The sequence below is a fragment of the Lathamus discolor genome, chromosome 24 (assembly GCF_037157495.1).
Source record: "Lathamus discolor isolate bLatDis1 chromosome 24, bLatDis1.hap1, whole genome shotgun sequence".
In the NCBI taxonomy this organism is placed as follows: domain Eukaryota; kingdom Metazoa; phylum Chordata; class Aves; order Psittaciformes; family Psittacidae; genus Lathamus; species Lathamus discolor.
In genome coordinates this window covers 1,545,977-1,572,155 of record NC_088907.1, presented here as the reverse complement: position 1 = coordinate 1,572,155, position 26,179 = coordinate 1,545,977, and the positions used below count along the sequence as shown (strand labels likewise).

At 56.2% G+C, this 26,179-nt stretch overlaps 11 protein-coding genes across 11 annotated transcripts; 6 read left to right on the top strand and 5 right to left on the bottom strand.

The window, feature by feature from the left end:
* The first annotated feature begins 439 nt into the window (after positions 1-439).
* LOC136003864 (scale keratin-like) lies at positions 440-1,276 on the top strand. Its single transcript, XM_065659843.1, has 2 exons — positions 440-499; positions 890-1,276. Exon 2 carries the CDS (start codon positions 911-913, stop codon positions 1,274-1,276), a length of 366 nt encoding a protein of 121 aa, XP_065515915.1. The 5' UTR covers positions 440-499; positions 890-910.
* A 2,399-nt stretch (positions 1,277-3,675) lies between these two features.
* LOC136004022 (scale keratin-like) lies at positions 3,676-4,050 on the bottom strand. Its single transcript, XM_065660110.1, has one exon. The coding sequence runs from the start codon at positions 4,039-4,041 to the stop codon at positions 3,676-3,678; it is 366 nt and encodes a 121-aa protein (XP_065516182.1). The 5' UTR covers positions 4,042-4,050.
* A 1,581-nt stretch (positions 4,051-5,631) lies between these two features.
* Positions 5,632-5,997, top strand: LOC136003863 (scale keratin-like). Its single transcript, XM_065659842.1, has one exon. The coding sequence runs from the start codon at positions 5,632-5,634 to the stop codon at positions 5,995-5,997; it is 366 nt and encodes a 121-aa protein (XP_065515914.1).
* A 2,399-nt stretch (positions 5,998-8,396) lies between these two features.
* LOC136004021 (scale keratin-like) lies at positions 8,397-8,771 on the bottom strand. Its single transcript, XM_065660109.1, has one exon. The coding sequence runs from the start codon at positions 8,760-8,762 to the stop codon at positions 8,397-8,399; it is 366 nt and encodes a 121-aa protein (XP_065516181.1). The 5' UTR covers positions 8,763-8,771.
* Positions 8,772-10,352: 1,581 nt separating this feature from the next.
* LOC136003862 (scale keratin-like) lies at positions 10,353-10,718 on the top strand. The gene has a single exon (XM_065659841.1). The coding sequence runs from the start codon at positions 10,353-10,355 to the stop codon at positions 10,716-10,718; it is 366 nt and encodes a 121-aa protein (XP_065515913.1).
* Positions 10,719-13,117: 2,399 nt separating this feature from the next.
* LOC136004028 (scale keratin-like) lies at positions 13,118-13,483 on the bottom strand. The gene has a single exon (XM_065660123.1). The coding sequence runs from the start codon at positions 13,481-13,483 to the stop codon at positions 13,118-13,120; it is 366 nt and encodes a 121-aa protein (XP_065516195.1).
* Positions 13,484-15,073: 1,590 nt separating this feature from the next.
* On the top strand, positions 15,074-15,439 carry LOC136003861 (scale keratin-like). The gene has a single exon (XM_065659839.1). The coding sequence runs from the start codon at positions 15,074-15,076 to the stop codon at positions 15,437-15,439; it is 366 nt and encodes a 121-aa protein (XP_065515911.1).
* A 2,399-nt stretch (positions 15,440-17,838) lies between these two features.
* Positions 17,839-18,204, bottom strand: LOC136004026 (scale keratin-like). The gene has a single exon (XM_065660120.1). The coding sequence runs from the start codon at positions 18,202-18,204 to the stop codon at positions 17,839-17,841; it is 366 nt and encodes a 121-aa protein (XP_065516192.1).
* Positions 18,205-19,794: 1,590 nt separating this feature from the next.
* On the top strand, positions 19,795-20,160 carry LOC136003860 (scale keratin-like). The gene has a single exon (XM_065659838.1). It carries the CDS (start codon positions 19,795-19,797, stop codon positions 20,158-20,160), a length of 366 nt encoding a protein of 121 aa, XP_065515910.1.
* Positions 20,161-22,560: 2,400 nt separating this feature from the next.
* Positions 22,561-22,941, bottom strand: LOC136004023 (scale keratin-like). Its single transcript, XM_065660111.1, has one exon. It carries the CDS (start codon positions 22,924-22,926, stop codon positions 22,561-22,563), a length of 366 nt encoding a protein of 121 aa, XP_065516183.1. The 5' UTR covers positions 22,927-22,941.
* Positions 22,942-24,516: 1,575 nt separating this feature from the next.
* Positions 24,517-24,882, top strand: LOC136003859 (scale keratin-like). Its single transcript, XM_065659837.1, has one exon. It carries the CDS (start codon positions 24,517-24,519, stop codon positions 24,880-24,882), a length of 366 nt encoding a protein of 121 aa, XP_065515909.1.
* Positions 24,883-26,179: the final 1,297 nt, after the last annotated feature.

The following is a 26,179-nucleotide window of genomic DNA, read 5'->3' as shown; positions in this document are numbered from 1 at the left end:
TTCTGCTGATAGTGGACTCTAGGAGCACATCACAGTGTTACTGGCATGCAGGATGCCTTGACAAGGCAAATTCTTGCTCAACGCCCTCATCTGCCCTGTGGCTCTGCAAGGAACGCCTGTAGATATCCTAAGACCAAGCCCAAGGGGGAAGAGCCATGGCACGCTTGGTTCTTGCAGTCAGCCTTTGTCACACTGTGCGCCCTCTAACACATGGAGATAATGAAAAGCCAGTGGGAACAATTTGAGCCATGAGGTGGCAGCTGTCAAGCGACCAATTGGGGTAATTGCTGGGGCTGATAGAGCGGGTTGGGGCTGCTGAGGAACCGGCATCAGCAAAACAGCCCCGCACCACGCAGGCAGGAGGCCGGGAATTGGCTGCCATGAACCACGTGCCCCCAGAGTGGCCGCTGCTCCCCACCCTCGCCAGCCAGGCATAAAAGCCCTGCCCAGGCTGAGCGCTGGCATCCACCGCTCCTGCCTTGCTCTGCTCAGGAAAAGGGTAGGTGGGTACCTGGGGGGCTCTGCCTCCTGTGGCTGAGGCCGGCGAGGGCCTCCCTGGCCAGGAGAGCTCTAGCACAGTGGCCATCCGGGCAGCAGGATGGGGTGGCCAGACAGCTGTAAAAGATGGTGGGAGGAGGGAGGATGGAGCCGCTTGGCTAGGACAAGAAAGCCAGCATCAGCACAGGCTCTACGGAAGGCACTGTGTGGGCTCTGAGTGAAGAAGAGGGCGTAAATGGGGAATGGATGGGCCAAAGACAAGCGTTGGGCAGTGCAGGCAAGGCAGTGGCTCTGTCGCAAGTATATCCAGGGCAGCATGATTAAAAAAACAGCAATTCTGAAGCAGGGGGAATCAAGCCCTCACTCATGACACCCATCCTTGGTATTGCAGGCTCAGCTTTCTCGCACCAAGATGTCTTCCTACGACCTGAGCCCACCAAGAACCAGCGTGGCCATCCCCCAGCCCATCGCCGAGAGCTGCAATGAGCTGTGCGCCCGCCAGTGTCCCGACTCTTCAGCCTTCATCCAGCCACCGCCTGTGGTCGTCACCTTCCCCGGCCCCATCCTCAGCTCCTTCCCCCAGCAAGCCGTGGTGGGCTCCTCCGGAGCACCCGCCTTTGGGGGCAACCTGGGGCTGGGAGGCCTCTACGGTGCCGGGGCCACTCAGACCTCGGGGGGCCTCTGCACCTTTGGCAGACCCTACGCTCCTGCTGCCAGCAGCCCTTTGGCTCTGCCCCGCTACAGCCAGAGGCTCTGGGACAACCGTGTCTCCTGGTAGAGCCGGGTCAATGCCACCATACCCATTCTGGGCTGCAATATCTTGCAGAGGCTACTGAGGAGTGCTGAGCATCCTCATCCTTAGCCAAGGCCTTTGTAGCTGGCAATGTCACACACCCTCCGCTCATCCCTGCCCTCTCCTGCCCTCTGCTCTCTCCTCCTGTTTCCTCTCTCTTCTCAGCTGGGGCATGATTTGCAGCCAAAAGGCCCTGAGGGGCTGATGGACCATGTGCTGGGCATCTGCAATGCTTCAGCAAGGTTGGATGCCACGCTTGATGCCGTGCTCTGGAGACAATGCCTTTGCTTCCTCCAAGAAGTAGCTGTTAGCCTCTCAGGGATTTGCCCACTGGTTCTGTGACAGGCTTTCCTGCCCCTCTGGGCACAATAAAGTTTTCCTGCATCTAAGCTTTGTCTCCCTGCCTTCTTGTCCCAGCTGGAGAGACCATGGAGGCGGCTGCCAGGCAACTGTGGGAGGGCAGATGCTGGTGCTGAGTTGCCCAGGTTAGGTGAAGGTGGGTGCTGTTGGGTCATGAAACATTCAGGCAGGATGGAGAAAAGCTTTTGGTGGGTCTTGCAGGTGCGGGAGACAGGGCAGAGATCTAGATATGCTCAGGCAGTGCTCTTGTACCTGCTCTTTTCTACCTGGGAGAGACACAATCTCCAAAAGGTCGCGATGCTCGGCAGAAACAATACAGCATTTCCAGGCATCTGCACACAGGAGACTTGGCGAGAGAGAGTATTAAACCCTGTGTCAAAAACCTGGCATGGGTTGTGAAGAGCAGTTTGTCAGGAAAGGCCCTGGGGATGCGTAGGGACACCAAAGGGAGCAGGATCCAGACACATGCCTTGCCAAAAGCGTTCAGCTGTACCCTGTGCTACAAACATTACATGTGGTGGAGTCCTGCTTTTCTGGAGATGGCTGAACATCTGCTGTCAACGGCAAGTCTAGAATGGATTCCTTGTTTGCTTTGCTTGCCTGCATCGTGTTTGCTTCCCTTATGGAGGTGTCTTTCCCTCTTCCCATGAGTTTTCTCAGTTTTAGACCTCCAATTCTCTGTCCATCCCCACGGGTAGGTTGTGATCCAGCCGCTCTGTGGTGTTCAGTGGCCAGCTGGCACGAAAGCAGGAAAATGATGGCAGGACAGAGAGAATCTGTCCTGTGCAAGGACGTAAGAGCTGGGTTTAGTACTGTTTGTACAGAGGAAGCTCATGGAGTCTAATGAGTGTGCACACAGGCCTGAAGTTCGGCTGTCGAGAAGCTGGAGCCAGGCTCTTTTCAGAGGTGTCCTGTGCCAGGACTACAGGAAATGTGATCCAGGGAAATTAACTTCCCAAGTGTTTTGTCAACATGAGGATGAGCAAGAACTGGAAGAGGTTGTCGTGGATCTTGTGTAGTCTCTGTGCTTGGAGATGGACTATAGCCTCTGGACACGGTGTTCAGTAGCCGTCTCCATGTGATCTTGCTTGAGGCAGCAGCATGACAGTGTGCCTTCCCTGAAAAAGCTGCTCCCAATCTCATCAAGCTGTGATAACTGTGACTTAGTGTGTGCATCAGGGAAACATGCTGGCCCACCCATGTTGGCCTGTGCTGGGAGTTAGCAAGAGAAAAAGAGAAGGAAGGGGAAGAAGAAGAAGGAATAGTCAGAAGTGTAAGGCGAGGAGGAAGAGGTAAGGGGTTGAATAAGGCAGGAGGGAAGCAATCAGAGGACGAGAAAAGGGATAGGCATAGGAAAGAGGAATTGCAGGCTTCCGTCGGATTTCTTCTGCAGAGCATCAAGCAGAGCCAAGGAGGCACACAGGGCTGGAGCCACTGCAGACCCTGCCCCTGACCGCCTCTAGTCCCTGCTGCAGAGCCAGTGATGCGCAAGGAGGCTGGAGGTGTGCAGATGCCTTAGGGCTGCATGTCCTCCTGGCAAGGGAGCCAGCGCCTTCAGCCTGGGCTCCTGGAGCTCAGCTGCGGGGCCGTGTGTGTCCAGAGCTCCCCAAAAGCAGCTAAGCCTGGCTTTGCTGCTGCCAGGGCTGGGAGACTACCATGGCCTGTCTGGCAGAGCCCTGAGCAGGACCAGGGAAGCCTGTGGGCCAGGCTGGGCAATGACAGAAAGGTGCAGAGGCAGGCATTGGATGCAGGCTTGTTTTATTGCAGGGGAAAAAGACAAACAAGGCAGAAGTCAGAAGGTTTTCCTTCAGATTTTCTGGGATGGTGTTGCTTCAAACTTCTCCCAGTTGGAGGCTGCTTTAGAGACAAGGAAGATTCTTGTGAGATTCTGGCAGAATAACAGATTTGGACACAGGAAGGAGCAAGCAGGAGGAGAAGTGTCATGGATAGAAGGAAAGAAAGGTAATAAAAAGAAGAGGCCTAAGGCTGAGGTGTCCCAGGAACTGGGATATCTGGGGCTGGCTCTAGCAGGAGCCACAGGACTTCCAGAGCCTCTGGCTGTAGCGGGGCAGAGCCAAAGGGCTGGAGGCAGCAGGAACGTAGGGTCTGCCAAAGGTGCAGAGGCCCCCCGAGGCCTGAGTGGCCCCGGCACCGTAGAGGCCTCCCAGCCCCAGGTTGCCCCCAAAGGCGGGTGCTCCGGAGGAGCCCACCACGGCTTGCTGGGGGAAGGAGCTGAGGATGGGGCCGGGGAAGGTGACGACCACAGGCGGTGGCTGGATGAAGGCTGAAGAGTCGGGACACTGGCGGGCGCACAGCTCGTTGCAGCTCTCGGCGATGGGCTGGGGGACGGCCACGCTGGTTCTTGGTGGGCTCAGGTCGTAGGAAGACATCGTGGTGTGCGATGGGATGGTGCTCTGCAAGAGTTACAGGTTGTAAAAGTAACTCCCAAAATTGCCAGCTTGGGGCTGGTGCACAGGGCCAGGAGGACCAGTGTTCAACGACTTACCCTGTTCCCTGAGGAGAGGGCGGCCAGAGTGGTAGTTGTGAGTGACTGGCAGAGGCACAGCTTTTATACCGGCCTTGACACAGCTCAGTGCTACGTGGACCAATCTGCAGAGGTGGAACTACCTTCCTGCCCATGATGACGGGGCTGCCTGGCTCCTGCCCCTCCCCGAATCATCATCCCCTTGCCAGGACAGCACATGCTACTTCCAAGCTTACTTCCCTCCTCATCCTGCTCTGTGGGCTACATGACAGTTAACATCTCCAACACAAAACAATGTTCCTCCAAAGCTCCCCAAACACCCTCTAGGACCTATCCGTTCTGGATGGGGGCTGGCCACATCCCGTGATGTGTGGGCCCGACTGGGGATCTGCACTCTTTACATCACTTACCTGAGGAAAGAAAAGCATGGGGACTCTTGCTGGCCCAGATTGCCAGAGGTCAAAGGCCAGTGCCTGCAGGCATATGGGAGCCCTCTCCCTTGGTCTTGACAGGCAGTGATGCGCAGTGTTGAGCAGGCAGATCCCAAAATGAATGCCTTTCATTTGGCATTTAGTAACCTCACGCTTCTGCTGATAGTGGACTCTAGGAGTACATCACAGTGTTACTGGCATGCAGGATGCCTTGACAAGGCAAATTCTTGCTCAACGCCCTCATCTGCCCTGTGGCTCTGCAAGGAACGCCTGTAGATATCCTAAGACCAAGCCCAAGGGGGAAGAGCCATGGCACGCTTGGTTCTTGCAGTCAGCCTTTGTCACACTGTGCGCCCTCTAACACATGGAGATAATGAAAAGCCAGTGGGAACAATTTGAGCCATGAGGTGGCAGCTGTCAAGCGACCAATTGGGGTAATTGCTGGGGCTGATAGAGCGGGTTGGGGCTGCTGAGGAACCGGCATCAGCAAAACAGCCCCGCACCACGCAGGCAGGAGGCCGGGAATTGGCTGCCATGAACCACGTGCCCCCAGCGTGGCCGCTGCTCCCCACCCTCGCCAGCCAGGCATAAAAGCCCTGCCCAGGCTGAGCGCTGGCATCCACCGCTCCTGCCTTCCTCTGCTCAGGAAAAGGGTAGGTGGGTACCTGGGGGGCTCTGCCTCCTGTGGCTGAGGCCGGCGAGGGCCTCCCTGGCCAGGAGAGCTCTAGCACAGTGGCCATCCGGGCAGCAGGATGGGGTGGCCAGACAGCTGTAAAAGATGGTGGGAGGAGGGAGGATGGAGCCGCTTGGCTAGGACAAGAAAGCCAGCATCAGCACAGGCTCTACGGAAGGCACTGTGTGGGCTCTGAGTGAAGAAGAGGGCGTAAATGGGGAATGGATGGGCCAAAGACAAGCGTTGGGCAGTGCAGGCAAGGCAGTGGCTCTGTCGCAAGTATATCCAGGGCAGCATGATTAAAAAAACAGCAATTCTGAAGCAGGGGGAATCAAGCCCTCACTCATGACACCCATCCTTGGTATTGCAGGCTCAGCTTTCTCGCACCAAGATGTCTTCCTACGACCTGAGCCCACCAAGAACCAGCGTGGCCATCCCCCAGCCCATCGCCGAGAGCTGCAATGAGCTGTGCGCCCGCCAGTGTCCCGACTCTTCAGCCTTCATCCAGCCACCGCCTGTGGTCGTCACCTTCCCCGGCCCCATCCTCAGCTCCTTCCCCCAGCAAGCCGTGGTGGGCTCCTCCGGAGCACCCGCCTTTGGGGGCAACCTGGGGCTGGGAGGCCTCTACGGTGCCGGGGCCACTCAGACCTCGGGGGGCCTCTGCACCTTTGGCAGACCCTACGCTCCTGCTGCCAGCAGCCCTTTGGCTCTGCCCCGCTACAGCCAGAGGCTCTGGGACAACCGTGTCTCCTGGTAGAGCCGGGTCAATGCCACCATACCCATTCTGGGCTGCAATATCTTGCAGAGGCTACTGAGGAGTGCTGAGCATCCTCATCCTTAGCCAAGGCCTTTGTAGCTGGCAATGTCACACACCCTCCGCTCATCCCTGCCCTCTCCTGCCCTCTGCTCTCTCCTCCTGTTTCCTCTCTCTTCTCAGCTGGGGCATGATTTGCAGCCAAAAGGCCCTGAGGGGCTGATGGACCATGTGCTGGGCATCTGCAATGCTTCAGCAAGGTTGGATGCCACGCTTGATGCCGTGCTCTGGAGACAATGCCTTTGCTTCCTCCAAGAAGTAGCTGTTAGCCTCTCAGGGATTTGCCCACTGGTTCTGTGACAGGCTTTCCTGCCCCTCTGGGCACAATAAAGTTTTCCTGCATCTAAGCTTTGTCTCCCTGCCTTCTTGTCCCAGCTGGAGAGACCATGGAGGCGGCTGCCAGGCAACTGTGGGAGGGCAGATGCTGGTGCTGAGTTGCCCAGGTTAGGTGAAGGTGGGTGCTGTTGGGTCATGAAACATTCAGGCAGGATGGAGAAAAGCTTTTGGTGGGTCTTGCAGGTGCGGGAGACAGGGCAGAGATCTAGATATGCTCAGGCAGTGCTCTTGTACCTGCTCTTTTCTACCTGGGAGAGACACAATCTCCAAAAGGTCGCGATGCTCGGCAGAAACAATACAGCATTTCCAGGCATCTGCACACAGGAGACTTGGCGAGAGAGAGTATTAAACCCTGTGTCAAAAACCTGGCATGGGTTGTGAAGAGCAGTTTGTCAGGAAAGGCCCTGGGGATGCGTAGGGACACCAAAGGGAGCAGGATCCAGACACATGCCTTGCCAAAAGCGTTCAGCTGTACCCTGTGCTACAAACATTACATGTGGTGGAGTCCTGCTTTTCTGGAGATGGCTGAACATCTGCTGTCAACGGCAAGTCTAGAATGGATTCCTTGTTTGCTTTGCTTGCCTGCATCGTGTTTGCTTCCCTTATGGAGGTGTCTTTCCCTCTTCCCATGAGTTTTCTCAGTTTTAGACCTCCAATTCTCTGTCCATCCCCACGGGTAGGTTGTGATCCAGCCGCTCTGTGGTGTTCAGTGGCCAGCTGGCACGAAAGCAGGAAAATGATGGCAGGACAGAGAGAATCTGTCCTGTGCAAGGACGTAAGAGCTGGGTTTAGTACTGTTTGTACAGAGGAAGCTCATGGAGTCTAATGAGTGTGCACACAGGCCTGAAGTTCGGCTGTCGAGAAGCTGGAGCCAGGCTCTTTTCAGAGGTGTCCTGTGCCAGGACTACAGGAAATGTGATCCAGGGAAATTAACTTCCCAAGTGTTTTGTCAACATGAGGATGAGCAAGAACTGGAAGAGGTTGTCGTGGATCTTGTGTAGTCTCTGTGCTTGGAGATGGACTATAGCCTCTGGACACGGTGTTCAGTAGCCGTCTCCATGTGATCTTGCTTGAGGCAGCAGCATGACAGTGTGCCTTCCCTGAAAAAGCTGCTCCCAATCTCATCAAGCTGTGATAACTGTGACTTAGTGTGTGCATCAGGGAAACATGCTGGCTCACCCATGTTGGCCTGTGCTGGGAGTTAGCAAGAGAAAAAGAGAAGGAAGGGGAAGAAGAAGAAGGAATAGTCAGAAGTGTAAGGCGAGGAGGAAGAGGTAAGGGGTTGAATAAGGCAGGAGGGAAGCAATCAGAGGACGAGAAAAGGGATAGGCATAGGAAAGAGGAATTGCAGGCTTCCATCGGATTTCTTCTGCAGAGCATCAAGCAGAGCCAAGGAGGCACACAGGGCTGGAGCCACTGCAGACCCTGCCCCTGACCGCCTCTAGTCCCTGCTGCAGAGCCAGTGATGCGCAAGGAGGCTGGAGGTGTGCAGATGCCTTAGGGCTGCATGTCCTCCTGGCAAGGGAGCCAGCGCCTTCAGCCTGGGCTCCTGGAGCTCAGCTGCGGGGCCGTGTGTGTCCAGAGCTCCCCAAAAGCAGCTAAGCCTGGCTTTGCTGCTGCCAGGGCTGGGAGACTACCATGGCCTGTCTGGCAGAGCCCTGAGCAGGACCAGGGAAGCCTGTGGGCCAGGCTGGGCAATGACAGAAAGGTGCAGAGGCAGGCATTGGATGCAGGCTTGTTTTATTGCAGGGGAAAAAGACAAACAAGGCAGAAGTCAGAAGGTTTTCCTTCAGATTTTCTGGGATGGTGTTGCTTCAAACTTCTCCCAGTTGGAGGCTGCTTTAGAGACAAGGAAGATTCTTGTGAGATTCTGGCAGAATAACAGATTTGGACACAGGAAGGAGCAAGCAGGAGGAGAAGTGTCATGGATAGAAGGAAAGAAAGGTAATAAAAAGAAGAGGCCTAAGGCTGAGGTGTCCCAGGAACTGGGATATCTGGGGCTGGCTCTAGCAGGAGCCACAGGACTTCCAGAGCCTCTGGCTGTAGCGGGGCAGAGCCAAAGGGCTGGAGGCAGCAGGAACGTAGGGTCTGCCAAAGGTGCAGAGGCCCCCCGAGGCCTGAGTGGCCCCGGCACCGTAGAGGCCTCCCAGCCCCAGGTTGCCCCCAAAGGCGGGTGCTCCGGAGGAGCCCACCACGGCTTGCTGGGGGAAGGAGCTGAGGATGGGGCCGGGGAAGGTGACGACCACAGGCGGTGGCTGGATGAAGGCTGAAGAGTCGGGACACTGGCGGGCGCACAGCTCGTTGCAGCTCTCGGCGATGGGCTGGGGGACGGCCACGCTGGTTCTTGGTGGGCTCAGGTCGTAGGAAGACATCGTGGTGTGCGATGGGATGGTGCTCTGCAAGAGTTACAGGTTGTAAAAGTAACTCCCAAAATTGCCAGCTTGGGGCTGGTGCACAGGGCCAGGAGGACCAGTGTTCAACGACTTACCCTGTTCCCTGAGGAGAGGGCGGCCAGAGTGGTAGTTGTGAGTGACTGGCAGAGGCACAGCTTTTATACCGGCCTTGACACAGCTCAGTGCTACGTGGACCAATCTGCAGAGGTGGAACTACCTTCCTGCCCATGATGACGGGGCTGCCTGGCTCCTGCCCCTCCCCGAATCATCATCCCCTTGCCAGGACAGCACATGCTACTTCCAAGCTTACTTCCCTCCTCATCCTGCTCTGTGGGCTACATGACAGTTAACATCTCCAACACAAAACAATGTTCCTCCAAAGCTCCCCAAACACCCTCTAGGACCTATCCGTTCTGGATGGGGGCTGGCCACATCCCGTGATGTGTGGGCCCGACTGGGGATCTGCACTCTTTACATCACTTACCTGAGGAAAGAAAAGCATGGGGACTCTTGCTGGCCCAGATTGCCAGAGGTCAAAGGCCAGTGCCTGCAGGCATATGGGAGCCCTCTCCCTTGGTCTTGACAGGCAGTGATGCGCAGTGTTGAGCAGGCAGATCCCAAAATGAATGCCTTTCATTTGGCATTTAGTAACCTCACGCTTCTGCTGATAGTGGACTCTAGGAGTACATCACAGTGTTACTGGCATGCAGGATGCCTTGACAAGGCAAATTCTTGCTCAACGCCCTCATCTGCCCTGTGGCTCTGCAAGGAACGCCTGTAGATATCCTAAGACCAAGCCCAAGGGGGAAGAGCCATGGCACGCTTGGTTCTTGCAGTCAGCCTTTGTCACACTGTGCGCCCTCTAACACATGGAGATAATGAAAAGCCAGTGGGAACAATTTGAGCCATGAGGTGGCAGCTGTCAAGCGACCAATTGGGGTAATTGCTGGGGCTGATAGAGCGGGTTGGGGCTGCTGAGGAACCGGCATCAGCAAAACAGCCCCGCACCACGCAGGCAGGAGGCCGGGAATTGGCTGCCATGAACCACGTGCCCCCAGCGTGGCCGCTGCTCCCCACCCTCGCCAGCCAGGCATAAAAGCCCTGCCCAGGCTGAGCGCTGGCATCCACCGCTCCTGCCTTCCTCTGCTCAGGAAAAGGGTAGGTGGGTACCTGGGGGGCTCTGCCTCCTGTGGCTGAGGCCGGCGAGGGCCTCCCTGGCCAGGAGAGCTCTAGCACAGTGGCCATCCGGGCAGCAGGATGGGGTGGCCAGACAGCTGTAAAAGATGGTGGGAGGAGGGAGGATGGAGCCGCTTGGCTAGGACAAGAAAGCCAGCATCAGCACAGGCTCTACGGAAGGCACTGTGTGGGCTCTGAGTGAAGAAGAGGGCGTAAATGGGGAATGGATGGGCCAAAGACAAGCGTTGGGCAGTGCAGGCAAGGCAGTGGCTCTGTCGCAAGTATATCCAGGGCAGCATGATTAAAAAAACAGCAATTCTGAAGCAGGGGGAATCAAGCCCTCACTCATGACACCCATCCTTGGTATTGCAGGCTCAGCTTTCTCGCACCAAGATGTCTTCCTACGACCTGAGCCCACCAAGAACCAGCGTGGCCATCCCCCAGCCCATCGCCGAGAGCTGCAATGAGCTGTGCGCCCGCCAGTGTCCCGACTCTTCAGCCTTCATCCAGCCACCGCCTGTGGTCGTCACCTTCCCCGGCCCCATCCTCAGCTCCTTCCCCCAGCAAGCCGTGGTGGGCTCCTCCGGAGCACCCGCCTTTGGGGGCAACCTGGGGCTGGGAGGCCTCTACGGTGCCGGGGCCACTCAGACCTCGGGGGGCCTCTGCACCTTTGGCAGACCCTACGCTCCTGCTGCCAGCAGCCCTTTGGCTCTGCCCCGCTACAGCCAGAGGCTCTGGGACAACCGTGTCTCCTGGTAGAGCCGGGTCAATGCCACCATACCCATTCTGGGCTGCAATATCTTGCAGAGGCTACTGAGGAGTGCTGAGCATCCTCATCCTTAGCCAAGGCCTTTGTAGCTGGCAATGTCACACACCCTCCGCTCATCCCTGCCCTCTCCTGCCCTCTGCTCTCTCCTCCTGTTTCCTCTCTCTTCTCAGCTGGGGCATGATTTGCAGCCAAAAGGCCCTGAGGGGCTGATGGACCATGTGCTGGGCATCTGCAATGCTTCAGCAAGGTTGGATGCCACGCTTGATGCCGTGCTCTGGAGACAATGCCTTTGCTTCCTCCAAGAAGTAGCTGTTAGCCTCTCAGGGATTTGCCCACTGGTTCTGTGACAGGCTTTCCTGCCCCTCTGGGCACAATAAAGTTTTCCTGCATCTAAGCTTTGTCTCCCTGCCTTCTTGTCCCAGCTGGAGAGACCATGGAGGCGGCTGCCAGGCAACTGTGGGAGGGCAGATGCTGGTGCTGAGTTGCCCAGGTTAGGTGAAGGTGGGTGCTGTTGGGTCATGAAACATTCAGGCAGGATGGAGAAAAGCTTTTGGTGGGTCTTGCAGGTGCGGGAGACAGGGCAGAGATCTAGATATGCTCAGGCAGTGCTCTTGTACCTGCTCTTTTCTACCTGGGAGAGACACAATCTCCAAAAGGTCGCGATGCTCGGCAGAAACAATACAGCATTTCCAGGCATCTGCACACAGGAGACTTGGCGAGAGAGAGTATTAAACCCTGTGTCAAAAACCTGGCATGGGTTGTGAAGAGCAGTTTGTCAGGAAAGGCCCTGGGGATGCGTAGGGACACCAAAGGGAGCAGGATCCAGACACATGCCTTGCCAAAAGCGTTCAGCTGTACCCTGTGCTACAAACATTACATGTGGTGGAGTCCTGCTTTTCTGGAGATGGCTGAACATCTGCTGTCAACGGCAAGTCTAGAATGGATTCCTTGTTTGCTTTGCTTGCCTGCATCGTGTTTGCTTCCCTTATGGAGGTGTCTTTCCCTCTTCCCATGAGTTTTCTCAGTTTTAGACCTCCAATTCTCTGTCCATCCCCACGGGTAGGTTGTGATCCAGCCGCTCTGTGGTGTTCAGTGGCCAGCTGGCACGAAAGCAGGAAAATGATGGCAGGACAGAGAGAATCTGTCCTGTGCAAGGACGTAAGAGCTGGGTTTAGTACTGTTTGTACAGAGGAAGCTCATGGAGTCTAATGAGTGTGCACACAGGCCTGAAGTTCGGCTGTCGAGAAGCTGGAGCCAGGCTCTTTTCAGAGGTGTCCTGTGCCAGGACTACAGGAAATGTGATCCAGGGAAATTAACTTCCCAAGTGTTTTGTCAACATGAGGATGAGCAAGAACTGGAAGAGGTTGTCGTGGATCTTGTGTAGTCTCTGTGCTTGGAGATGGACTATAGCCTCTGGACACGGTGTTCAGTAGCCGTCTCCATGTGATCTTGCTTGAGGCAGCAGCATGACAGTGTGCCTTCCCTGAAAAAGCTGCTCCCAATCTCATCAAGCTGTGATAACTGTGACTTAGTGTGTGCATCAGGGAAACATGCTGGCTCACCCATGTTGGCCTGTGCTGGGAGTTAGCAAGAGAAAAAGAGAAGGAAGGGGAAGAAGAAGAAGGAATAGTCAGAAGTGTAAGGCGAGGAGGAAGAGGTAAGGGGTTGAATAAGGCAGGAGGGAAGCAATCAGAGGACGAGAAAAGGGATAGGCATAGGAAAGAGGAATTGCAGGCTTCCGTCGGATTTCTTCTGCAGAGCATCAAGCAGAGCCAAGGAGGCACACAGGGCTGGAGCCACTGCAGACCCTGCCCCTGACCGCCTCTAGTCCCTGCTGCAGAGCCAGTGATGCGCAAGGAGGCTGGAGGTGTGCAGATGCCTTAGGGCTGCATGTCCTCCTGGCAAGGGAGCCAGCGCCTTCAGCCTGGGCTCCTGGAGCTCAGCTGCGGGGCCGTGTGTGTCCAGAGCTCCCCAAAAGCAGCTAAGCCTGGCTTTGCTGCTGCCAGGGCTGGGAGACTACCATGGCCTGTCTGGCAGAGCCCTGAGCAGGACCAGGGAAGCCTGTGGGCCAGGCTGGGCAATGACAGAAAGGTGCAGAGGCAGGCATTGGATGCAGGCTTGTTTTATTGCAGGGGAAAAAGACAAACAAGGCAGAAGTCAGAAGGTTTTCCTTCAGATTTTCTGGGATGGTGTTGCTTCAAACTTCTCCCAGTTGGAGGCTGCTTTAGAGACAAGGAAGATTCTTGTGAGATTCTGGCAGAATAACAGATTTGGACACAGGAAGGAGCAAGCAGGAGGAGAAGTGTCATGGATAGAAGGAAAGAAAGGTAATAAAAAGAAGAGGCCTAAGGCTGAGGTGTCCCAGGAACTGGGATATCTGGGGCTGGCTCTAGCAGGAGCCACAGGACTTCCAGAGCCTCTGGCTGTAGCGGGGCAGAGCCAAAGGGCTGGAGGCAGCAGGAACGTAGGGTCTGCCAAAGGTGCAGAGGCCCCCCGAGGCCTGAGTGGCCCCGGCACCATAGAGGCCTCCCAGCCCCAGGTTGCCCCCAAAGGCGGGTGCTCCGGAGGAGCCCACCACGGCTTGCTGGGGGAAGGAGCTGAGGATGGGGCCGGGGAAGGTGACGACCACAGGCGGTGGCTGGATGAAGGCTGAAGAGTCGGGACACTGGCGGGCGCACAGCTCGTTGCAGCTCTCGGCGATGGGCTGGGGGACGGCCACGCTGGTTCTTGGTGGGCTCAGGTCGTAGGAAGACATCGTGGTGTGCGATGGGATGGTGCTCTGCAAGAGTTACAGGTTGTAAAAGTAACTCCCAAAATTGCCAGCTTGGGGCTGGTGCACAGGGCCAGGAGGACCAGTGTTCAACGACTTACCCTGTTCCCTGAGGAGAGGGCGGCCAGAGTGGTAGTTGTGAGTGACTGGCAGAGGCACAGCTTTTATACCGGCCTTGACACAGCTCAGTGCTACGTGGACCAATCTGCAGAGGTGGAACTACCTTCCTGCCCATGATGACGGGGCTGCCTGGCTCCTGCCCCTCCCCGAATCATCATCCCCTTGCCAGGACAGCACATGCTACTTCCAAGCTTACTTCCCTCCTCATCCTGCTCTGTGGGCTACATGACAGTTAACATCTCCAACACAAAACAATGTTCCTCCAAAGCTCCCCAAACACCCTCTAGGACCTATCCGTTCTGGATGGGGGCTGGCCACATCCCGTGATGTGTGGGCCCGATTGGGGATCTGCACTCTTTACATCACTTACCTGAGGAAAGAAAAGCATGGGGACTCTTGCTGGCCCAGATTGCCAGAGGTCAAAGGCCAGTGCCTGCAGGCATATGGGAGCCCTCTCCCTTGGTCTTGACAGGCAGTGATGCGCAGTGTTGAGCAGGCAGATCCCAAAATGAATGCCTTTCATTTGGCATTTAGTAACCTCACGCTTCTGCTGATAGTGGACTCTAGGAGTACATCACAGTGTTACTGGCATGCAGGATGCCTTGACAAGGCAAATTCTTGCTCAACGCCCTCATCTGCCCTGTGGCTCTGCAAGGAACGCCTGTAGATATCCTAAGACCAAGCCCAAGGGGGAAGAGCCATGGCACGCTTGGTTCTTGCAGTCAGCCTTTGTCACACTGTGCGCCCTCTAACACATGGAGATAATGAAAAGCCAGTGGGAACAATTTGAGCCATGAGGTGGCAGCTGTCAAGCGACCAATTGGGGTAATTGCTGGGGCTGATAGAGCGGGTTGGGGCTGCTGAGGAACCGGCATCAGCAAAACAGCCCCGCACCACGCAGGCAGGAGGCCGGGAATTGGCTGCCATGAACCACGTGCCCCCAGCGTGGCCGCTGCTCCCCACCCTCGCCAGCCAGGCATAAAAGCCCTGCCCAGGCTGAGCGCTGGCATCCACCGCTCCTGCCTTCCTCTGCTCAGGAAAAGGGTAGGTGGGTACCTGGGGGGCTCTGCCTCCTGTGGCTGAGGCCGGCGAGGGCCTCCCTGGCCAGGAGAGCTCTAGCACAGTGGCCATCCGGGCAGCAGGATGGGGTGGCCAGACAGCTGTAAAAGATGGTGGGAGGAGGGAGGATGGAGCCGCTTGGCTAGGACAAGAAAGCCAGCATCAGCACAGGCTCTACGGAAGGCACTGTGTGGGCTCTGAGTGAAGAAGAGGGCGTAAATGGGGAATGGATGGGCCAAAGACAAGCGTTGGGCAGTGCAGGCAAGGCAGTGGCTCTGTCGCAAGTATATCCAGGGCAGCATGATTAAAAAAACAGCAATTCTGAAGCAGGGGGAATCAAGCCCTCACTCATGACACCCATCCTTGGTATTGCAGGCTCAGCTTTCTCGCACCAAGATGTCTTCCTACGACCTGAGCCCACCAAGAACCAGCGTGGCCATCCCCCAGCCCATCGCCGAGAGCTGCAATGAGCTGTGCGCCCGCCAGTGTCCCGACTCTTCAGCCTTCATCCAGCCACCGCCTGTGGTCGTCACCTTCCCCGGCCCCATCCTCAGCTCCTTCCCCCAGCAAGCCGTGGTGGGCTCCTCCGGAGCACCCGCCTTTGGGGGCAACCTGGGGCTGGGAGGCCTCTACGGTGCCGGGGCCACTCAGACCTCGGGGGGCCTCTGCACCTTTGGCAGACCCTACGCTCCTGCTGCCAGCAGCCCTTTGGCTCTGCCCCGCTACAGCCAGAGGCTCTGGGACAACCGTGTCTCCTGGTAGAGCCGGGTCAATGCCACCATACCCATTCTGGGCTGCAATATCTTGCAGAGGCTACTGAGGAGTGCTGAGCATCCTCATCCTTAGCCAAGGCCTTTGTAGCTGGCAATGTCACACACCCTCCGCTCATCCCTGCCCTCTCCTGCCCTCTGCTCTCTCCTCCTGTTTCCTCTCTCTTCTCAGCTGGGGCATGATTTGCAGCCAAAAGGCCCTGAGGGGCTGATGGACCATGTGCTGGGCATCTGCAATGCTTCAGCAAGGTTGGATGCCACGCTTGATGCCGTGCTCTGGAGACAATGCCTTTGCTTCCTCCAAGAAGTAGCTGTTAGCCTCTCAGGGATTTGCCCACTGGTTCTGTGACAGGCTTTCCTGCCCCTCTGGGCACAATAAAGTTTTCCTGCATCTAAGCTTTGTCTCCCTGCCTTCTTGTCCCAGCTGGAGAGACCATGGAGGCGGCTGCCAGGCAACTGTGGGAGGGCAGATGCTGGTGCTGAGTTGCCCAGGTTAGGTGAAGGTGGGTGCTGTTGGGTCATGAAACATTCAGGCAGGATGGAGAAAAGCTTTTGGTGGGTCTTGCAGGTGCGGGAGACAGGGCAGAGATCTAGATATGCTCAGGCAGTGCTCTTGTACCTGCTCTTTTCTACCTGGGAGAGACACAATCTCCAAAAGGTCGCGATGCTCGGCAGAAACAATACAGCATTTCCAGGCATCTGCACACAGGAGACTTGGCGAGAGAGAGTATTAAACCCTGTGTCAAAAACCTGGCATGGGTTGTGAAGAGCAGTTTGTCAGGAAAGGCCCTGGGGATGCGTAGGGACACCAAAGGGAGCAGGATCCAGACACATGCCTTGCCAAAAGCGTTCAGCTGTACCCTGTGCTACAAACATTACATGTGGTGGAGTCCTGCTTTTCTGGAGATGGCTGAACATCTGCTGTCAACGGCAAGTCTAGAATGGATTCCTTGTTTGCTTTGCTTGCCTGCATCGTGTTTGCTTCCCTTATGGAGGTGTCTTTCCCTCTTCCCATGAGTTTTCTCAGTTTTAGACCTCCAATTCTCTGTCCATCCCCACGGGTAGGTTGTGATCCAGCCGCTCTGTGGTGTTCAGTGGCCAGCTGGCACGAAAGCAGGAAAATGATGGCAGGACAGAGAGAATCTGTCCTGTGCAAGGACGTAAGAGCTGGGTTTAGTACTGTTTGTACAGAGGAAGCTCATGGAGTCTAATGAGTGTGCACACAGGCCTGAAGTTCGGCTGTCGAGAAGCTGGAGCCAGGCTCTTTTCAGAGGTGTCCTGTGCCAGGACTACAGGAAATGTGATCCAGGGAAATTAACTTCCCAAGTGTTTTGTCAACATGAGGATGAGCAAGAACTGGAAGAGGTTGTCGTGGATCTTGTGTAGTCTCTGTGCTTGGAGATGGACTATAGCCTCTGGACACGGTGTTCAGTAGCCGTCTCCATGTGATCTTGCTTGAGGCAGCAGCATGACAGTGTGCCTTCCCTGAAAAAGCTGCTCCCAATCTCATCAAGCTGTGATAACTGTGACTTAGTGTGTGCATCAGGGAAACATGCTGGCTCACCCATGTTGGCCTGTGCTGGGAGTTAGCAAGAGAAAAAGAGAAGGAAGGGGAAGAAGAAGAAGGAATAGTCAGAAGTGTAAGGCGAGGAGGAAGAGGTAAGGGGTTGAATAAGGCAGGAGGGAAGCAATCAGAGGACGAGAAAAGGGATAGGCATAGGAAAGAGGAATTGCAGGCTTCCGTCGGATTTCTTCTGCAGAGCATCAAGCAGAGCCAAGGAGGCACACAGGGCTGGAGCCACTGCAGACCCTGCCCCTGACCGCCTCTAGTCCCTGCTGCAGAGCCAGTGATGCGCAAGGAGGCTGGAGGTGTGCAGATGCCTTAGGGCTGCATGTCCTCCTGGCAAGGGAGCCAGCGCCTTCAGCCTGGGCTCCTGGAGCTCAGCTGCGGGGCCGTGTGTGTCCAGAGCTCCCCAAAAGCAGCTAAGCCTGGCTTTGCTGCTGCCAGGGCTGGGAGACTACCATGGCCTGTCTGGCAGAGCCCTGAGCAGGACCAGGGAAGCCTGTGGGCCAGGCTGGGCAATGACAGAAAGGTGCAGAGGCAGGCATTGGATGCAGGCTTGTTTTATTGCAGGGGAAAAAGACAAACAAGGCAGAAGTCAGAAGGTTTTCCTTCAGATTTTCTGGGATGGTGTTGCTTCAAACTTCTCCCAGTTGGAGGCTGCTTTAGAGACAAGGAAGATTCTTGTGAGATTCTGGCAGAATAACAGATTTGGACACAGGAAGGAGCAAGCAGGAGGAGAAGTGTCATGGATAGAAGGAAAGAAAGGTAATAAAAAGAAGAGGCCTAAGGCTGAGGTGTCCCAGGAACAGGGATATCTGGGGCTGGCTCTAGCAGGAGCCACAGGACTTCCAGAGCCTCTGGCTGTAGCGGGGCAGAGCCAAAGGGCTGGAGGCAGCAGGAACGTAGGGTCTGCCAAAGGTGCAGAGGCCCCCCGAGGCCTGAGTGGCCCCGGCACCGTAGAGGCCTCCCAGCCCCAGGTTGCCCCCAAAGGCGGGTGCTCCGGAGGAGCCCACCACGGCTTGCTGGGGGAAGGAGCTGAGGATGGGGCCGGGGAAGGTGACAACCACAGGCGGTGGCTGGATGAAGGCTGAAGAGTCGGGACACTGGCGGGCGCACAGCTCGTTGCAGCTCTCGGCGATGGGCTGGGGGACGGCCACGCTGGTTCTTGGTGGGCTCAGGTCGTAGGAAGACATCGTGGTGTGCGATGGGATGGTGCTCTGCAAGAGTTACAGGTTGTAAAAGTAACTCCCAAAATTGCCAGCTTGGGGCTGGTGCACAGGGCCAGGAGGACCAGTGTTCAACGACTTACCCTGTTCCCTGAGGAGAGGGCGGCCAGAGTGGTAGTTGTGAGTGACTGGCAGAGGCACAGCTTTTATACCGGCCTTGACACAGCTCAGTGCTACGTGGACCAATCTGCAGAGGTGGAACTACCTTCCTGCCCATGATGACGGGGCTGCCTGGCTCCTGCCCCTCCCCGAATCATCATCCCCTTGCCAGGACAGCACATGCTACTTCCAAGCTTACTTCCCTCCTCATCCTGCTCTGTGGGCTACATGACAGTTAACATCTCCAACACAAAACAATGTTCCTCCAAAGCTCCCCAAACACCCTCTAGGACCTATCCGTTCTGGATGGGGGCTGGCCACATCCCGTGATGTGTGGGCCCGATTGGGGATCTGCACTCTTTACATCACTTACCTGAGGAAAGAAAAGCATGGGGACTCTTGCTGGCCCAGATTGCCAGAGGTCAAAGGCCAGTGCCTGCAGGCATATGGGAGCCCTCTCCCTTGGTCTTGACAGGCAGTGATGCGCAGTGTTGAGCAGGCAGATCCCAAAATGAATGCCTTTCATTTGGCATTTAGTAACCTCACGCTTCTGCTGATAGTGGACTCTAGGAGTACATCACAGTGTTACTGGCATGCAGGATGCCTTGACAAGGCAAATTCTTGCTCAACGCCCTCATCTGCCCTGTGGCTCTGCAAGGAACGCCTGTAGATATCCTAAGACCAAGCCCAAGGGGGAAGAGCCATGGCACGCTTGGTTCTTGCAGTCAGCCTTTGTCACACTGTGCGCCCTCTAACACATGGAGATAATGAAAAGCCAGTGGGAACAATTTGAGCCATGAGGTGGCAGCTGTCAAGCGACCAATTGGGGTAATTGCTGGGGCTGATAGAGCGGGTTGGGGCTGCTGAGGAACCGGCATCAGCAAAACAGCCCCTCACCACGCAGGCAGGAGGCCGGGAATTGGCTGCCATGAACCACGTGCCCCCAGCGTGGCCGCTGCTCCCCACCCTCGCCAGCCAGGCATAAAAGCCCTGCCCAGGCTGAGCGCTGGCATCCACCGCTCCTGCCTTCCTCTGCTCAGGAAAAGGGTAGGTGGGTACCTGGGGGGCTCTGCCTCCTGTGGCTGAGGCCGGCGAGGGCCTCCCTGGCCAGGAGAGCTCTAGCACAGTGGCCATCCGGGCAGCAGGATGGGGTGGCCAGACAGCTGTAAAAGATGGTGGGAGGAGGGAGGATGGAGCCGCTTGGCTAGGACAAGAAAGCCAGCATCAGCACAGGCTCTACGGAAGGCACTGTGTGGGCTCTGAGTGAAGAAGAGGGCGTAAATGGGGAATGGATGGGCCAAAGACAAGCGTTGGGCAGTGCAGGCAAGGCAGTGGCTCTGTCGCAAGTATATCCAGGGCAGCATGATTAAAAAAACAGCAATTCTGAAGCAGGGGGAATCAAGCCCTCACTCATGACACCCATCCTTGGTATTGCAGGCTCAGCTTTCTCGCACCAAGATGTCTTCCTACGACCTGAGCCCACCAAGAACCAGCGTGGCCATCCCCCAGCCCATCGCCGAGAGCTGCAATGAGCTGTGCGCCCGCCAGTGTCCCGACTCTTCAGCCTTCATCCAGCCACCGCCTGTGGTCGTCACCTTCCCCGGCCCCATCCTCAGCTCCTTCCCCCAGCAAGCCGTGGTGGGCTCCTCCGGAGCACCCGCCTTTGGGGGCAACCTGGGGCTGGGAGGCCTCTACGGTGCTGGGGCCACTCAGACCTCGGGGGGCCTCTGCACCTTTGGCAGACCCTACGCTCCTGCTGCCAGCAGCCCTTTGGCTCTGCCCCGCTACAGCCAGAGGCTCTGGGACAACCGTGTCTCCTGGTAGAGCCGGGTCAATGCCACCATACCCATTCTGGGCTGCAATATCTTGCAGAGGCTACTGAGGAGTGCTGAGCATCCTCATCCTTAGCCAAGGCCTTTGTAGCTGGCAATGTCACACACCCTCCGCTCATCCCTGCCCTCTCCTGCCCTCTGCTCTCTCCTCCTGTTTCCTCTCTCTTCTCAGCTGGGGCATGATTTGCAGCCAAAAGGCCCTGAGGGGCTGATGGACCATGTGCTGGGCATCTGCAATGCTTCAGCAAGGTTGGATGCCACGCTTGATGCCGTGCTCTGGAGACAATGCCTTTGCTTCCTCCAAGAAGTAGCTGTTAGCCTCTCAGGGATTTGCCCACTGGTTCTGTGACAGGCTTTCCTGCCCCTCTGGGCACAATAAAGTTTTCCTGCATCTAAGCTTTGTCTCCCTGCCTTCTTGTCCCAGCTGGAGAGACCATGGAGGCGGCTGCCAGGCAACTGTGGGAGGGCAGATGCTGGTGCTGAGTTGCCCAGGTTAGGTGAAGGTGGGTGCTGTTGGGTCATGAAACATTCAGGCAGGATGGAGAAAAGCTTTTGGTGGGTCTTGCAGGTGCGGGAGACAGGGCAGAGATCTAGATATGCTCAGGCAGTGCTCTTGTACCTGCTCTTTTCTACCTGGGAGAGACACAATCTCCAAAAGGTCGCGATGCTCGGCAGAAACAATACAGCATTTCCAGGCATCTGCACACAGGAGACTTGGCGAGAGAGAGTATTAAACCCTGTGTCAAAAACCTGGCATGGGTTGTGAAGAGCAGTTTGTCAGGAAAGGCCCTGGGGATGCGTAGGGACACCAAAGGGAGCAGGATCCAGACACATGCCTTGCCAAAAGCGTTCAGCTGTACCCTGTGCTACAAACATTACATGTGGTGGAGTCCTGCTTTTCTGGAGATGGCTGAACATCTGCTGTCAACGGCAAGTCTAGAATGGATTCCTTGTTTGCTTTGCTTGCCTGCATCGTGTTTGCTTCCCTTATGGAGGTGTCTTTCCCTCTTCCCATGAGTTTTCTCAGTTTTAGACCTCCAATTCTCTGTCCATCCCCACGGGTAGGTTGTGATCCAGCCGCTCTGTGGTGTTCAGTGGCCAGCTGGCACGAAAGCAGGAAAATGATGGCAGGACAGAGAGAATCTGTCCTGTGCAAGGACGTAAGAGCTGGGTTTAGTACTGTTTGTACAGAGGAAGCTCATGGAGTCTAATGAGTGTGCACACAGGCCTGAAGTTCGGCTGTCGAGAAGCTGGAGCCAGGCTCTTTTCAGAGGTGTCCTGTGCCAGGACTACAGGAAATGTGATCCAGGGAAATTAACTTCCCAAGTGTTTTGTCAACATGAGGATGAGCAAGAACTGGAAGAGGTTGTCGTGGATCTTGTGTAGTCTCTGTGCTTGGAGATGGACTATAGCCTCTGGACACGGTGTTCAGTAGCCGTCTCCATGTGATCTTGCTTGAGGCAGCAGCATGACAGTGTGCCTTCCCTGAAAAAGCTGCTCCCAATCTCATCAAGCTGTGATAACTGTGACTTAGTGTGTGCATCAGGGAAACATGCTGGCCCACCCATGTTGGCCTGTGCTGGGAGTTAGCAAGAGAAAAAGAGAAGGAAGGGGAAGAAGAAGAAGGAATAGTCAGAAGTGTAAGGCGAGGAGGAAGAGGTAAGGGGTTGAATAAGGCAGGAGGGAAGCAATCAGAGGACGAGAAAAGGGATAGGCATAGGAAAGAGGAATTGCAGGCTTCCGTCGGATTTCTTCTGCAGAGCATCAAGCAGAGCCAAGGAGGCACACAGGGCTGGAGCCACTGCAGACCCTGCCCCTGACCGCCTCTAGTCCCTGCTGCAGAGCCAGTGATGCGCAAGGAGGCTTGGAGGTGTGCAGATGCCTTAGGGCTGCATGTCCTCCTGGCAAGGGAGCCAGCGCCTTCAGCCTGGGCTCCTGGAGCTCAGCTGCGGGGCCGTGTGTGTCCAGAGCTCCCCAAAAGCAGCTAAGCCTGGCTTTGCTGCTGCCAGGGCTGGGAGACTACCATGGCCTGTCTGGCAGAGCCCTGAGCAGGACCAGGGAAGCCTGTGGGCCAGGCTGGGCAATGACAGAAAGGTGCAGAGGCAGGCATTGGATGCAGGCTTGTTTTATTGCAGGGGAAAAAGACAAACAAGGCAGAAGTCAGAAGGTTTTCCTTCAGATTTTCTGGGATGGTGTTGCTTCAAACTTCTCCCAGTTGGAGGCTGCTTTAGAGACAAGGAAGATTCTTGTGAGATTCTGGCAGAATAACAGATTTGGACACAGGAAGGAGCAAGCAGGAGGAGAAGTGTCATGGATAGAAGGAAAGAAAGGTAATAAAAAGAAGAGGCCTAAGGCTGAGGTGTCCCAGGAACTGGGATATCTGGGGCTGGCTCTAGCAGGAGCCACAGGACTTCCAGAGCCTCTGGCTGTAGCGGGGCAGAGCCAAAGGGCTGGAGGCAGCAGGAACGTAGGGTCTGCCAAAGGTGCAGAGGCCCCCCGAGGCCTGAGTGGCCCCGGCACCGTAGAGGCCTCCCAGCCCCAGGTTGCCCCCAAAGGCGGGTGCTCCGGAGGAGCCCACCACGGCTTGCTGGGGGAAGGAGCTGAGGATGGGGCCGGGGAAGGTGACGACCACAGGCGGTGGCTGGATGAAGGCTGAAGAGTCGGGACACTGGCGGGCGCACAGCTCGTTGCAGCTCTCGGCGATGGGCTGGGGGACGGCCACGCTGGTTCTTGGTGGGCTCAGGTCGTAGGAAGACATCGTGGTGTGCGATGGGATGGTGCTCTGCAAGAGTTACAGGTTGTAAAAGTAACTCCCAAAATTGCCAGCTTGGGGCTGGTGCACAGGGCCAGGAGGACCAGTGTTCAACGACTTACCCTGTTCCCTGAGGAGAGGGCGGCCAGAGTGGTAGTTGTGAGTGACTGGCAGAGGCACAGCTTTTATACCGGCCTTGACACAGCTCAGTGCTACGTGGACCAATCTGCAGAGGTGGAACTACCTTCCTGCCCATGATGACGGGGCTGCCTGGCTCCTGCCCCTCCCCGAATCATCATCCCCTTGCCAGGACAGCACATGCTACTTCCAAGCTTACTTCCCTCCTCATCCTGCTCTGTGGGCTACATGACAGTTAACATCTCCAACACAAAACAATGTTCCTCCAAAGCTCCCCAAACACCCTCTAGGACCTATCCGTTCTGGATGGGGGCTGGCCACATCCCGTGATGTGTGGGCCCGACTGGGGATCTGCACTCTTTACATCACTTACCTGAGGAAAGAAAAGCATGGGGACTCTTGCTGGCCCAGATTGCCAGAGGTCAAAGGCCAGTGCCTGCAGGCATATGGGAGCCCTCTCCCTTGGTCTTGACAGGCAGTGATGCGCAGTGTTGAGCAGGCAGATCCCAAAATGAATGCCTTTCATTTGGCATTTAGTAACCTCACGCTTCTGCTGATAGTGGACTCTAGGAGTACATCACAGTGTTACTGGCATGCAGGATGCCTTGACAAGGCAAATTCTTGCTCAACGCCCTCATCTGCCCTGTGGCTCTGCAAGGAACGCCTGTAGATATCCTAAGACCAAGCCCAAGGGGGAAGAGCCATGGCACGCTTGGTTCTTGCAGTCAGCCTTTGTCACACTGTGCGCCCTCTAACACATGGAGATAATGAAAAGCCAGTGGGAACAATTTGAGCCATGAGGTGGCAGCTGTCAAGCGACCAATTGGGGTAATTGCTGGGGCTGATAGAGCGGGTTGGGGCTGCTGAGGAACCGGCATCAGCAAAACAGCCCCGCACCACGCAGGCAGGAGGCCGGGAATTGGCTGCCATGAGCCACGTGCCCCCAGAGTGGCCGCTGCTCCCCACCCTCGCCAGCCAGGCATAAAAGCCCTGCCCAGGCTGAGCGCTGGCATCCACCGCTCCTGCCTTCCTCTGCTCAGGAAAAGGGTAGGTGGGTACCTGGGGGGCTCTGCCTCCTGTGGCTGAGGCCGGCGAGGGCCTCCCTGGCCAGGAGAGCTCTAGCACAGTGGCCATCCGGGCAGCAGGATGGGGTGGCCAGACAGCTGTAAAAGATGGTGAGAGGAGGGAGGATGGAGCCGCTTGGCTAGGACAAGAAAGCCAGCATCAGCAAAGGCTCTACGGAAGGCACTGTGTGGGCTCTGAGTGAAGAAGAGGGCGTAAATGGGGAATGGATGGGCCAAAGACAAGCGTTGGGCAGTGCAGGCAAGGCACTGGCTCTGTCGCAAGTATATCCAGGGCAGCATGATTAAAAAAACAGCAATTCTGAAGCAGGGGGAATCAAGCCCTCACTCATGACACCCATCCTTGGTATTGCAGGCTCAGCTTTCTCGCACCAAGATGTCTTCCTACGACCTGAGCCCACCAAGAACCAGCGTGGCCATCCCCCAGCCCATCGCCGAGAGCTGCAACGAGCTGTGCGCCCGCCAGTGTCCCGACTCTTCAGCCTTCATCCAGCCACCGCCTGTGGTCGTCACCTTCCCCGGCCCCATCCTCAGCTCCTTCCCCCAGCAAGCCGTGGTGGGCTCCTCCGGAGCACCCGCCTTTGGGGGCAACCTGGGGCTGGGAGGCCTCTACGGTGCCGGGGCCACTCAGGCCTCGGGGGGCCTCTGCACCTTTGGCAGACCCTACGTTCCTGCCGCCTGCAGCCCTTTGGCTCTGCCCCGCTACAGCCAGAGGCTCTGGGACAACCGTGTCTCCTGGTAGAGCCAGCTCCAAATACCTGAGATTTTCTGGGACACCTCAGCCTTAGGCTTCTTCTTTTTATTACCTTGCGTTTCCTCTTTCTATGACACTTTTCCTCCTAGCTCCTTCATGTGCCCAAATCTGTTATTCTGCCAGAATCTCACAAGAATCTTCCTTGTCTCTAAAGCAGCCTCCAACAGGGAGAAGTTTGAAGGAACACCATTCCAGAAACTGTGAAGGAAAATCTTCCGATTTCTGTCTTGTGTGTCTTTCTTCCCTGCAATAAAACAAGCCTGCATCCAATGCCTGCCTCTGCATATTTCTTTCATTGCCAGGCCTGGCCTTCAGTCTTCCCTGGTCCTGCTTAGGGCCCTGTCAGACAGGCCATGGTAGTCTCCCAGCCCTGGCTGCAGCAAAACCCTGCAGGGGTGAAATGACGTGCAGAGGCTACTGGGGAGTGCTTAGCATCCTCATCCCCAGCAAAGCCTGTGCAGCCAGCTATGTCGCATGCCCTCTTCTTATCGCTGTCATCTTCTCCTGCCCTCTGCTCTTCTCACCACCCCTCTCTTCTCGGTTGTCACAGGGTGCTGTCCCTGCACCCAAATTCTCTTTGACACTGGTGAGCTAAGTCCTACAAACCTGGAATATTGATCCAAAGGGGCATGCAGTGTCAAAAACTATTCTCTGGAATAGATGCCTCTGCTTCCCCAAAGATACAGCAGCCGCTCTCTCTTGGATTTGCTCACCGACTCTATGACAGTCTTTCCTGCCCCTCTATGCACAATAAAGTTTTTCTGCATCTAAACTGTGTCTCCCTCCCTTCTTCTCCCAGCTGGGGAGACCATGGAGGTGGTTGCTATGGAAATGTAGGAGGGCAAATGCTGGTCCTGAGATGCCCCAGTTATGGAAGGGTGGCTGGTGTTGGGTCTTGAACCATGCAGGCAAGATGTAGAAAGTATTTTGGTAGGGCTCGCAGTTGCCGGGGAAAAAAAGATCAGAACGGGCTCTTGCAGCGCCCCTGTGCCTGCTCTTCACTGCCTGGGGGTGGCACCGCATCTGACAGGTTCCGAATCTGTGCTGCAGCAATACAGCCATGCTCTTTTCAGAGATGTCCAGGGCAGACCTAGAGTAAGTGGGCTCCAGCAAAAAGAAGGAGGCTCTACCTCAACATCCCAAGCCTTTTTTTCATCATGAGAATGAGGAATTGCTGGCAGAAGCTGTTCAAGATCTTGTGGAGTCTTTGTGCTTGGAGATGCGCAAAAGCCCCTGGAAACGGTGCTGGGCAGCCAGCTCCGCATGATCCTGCTTGAAGTAACAG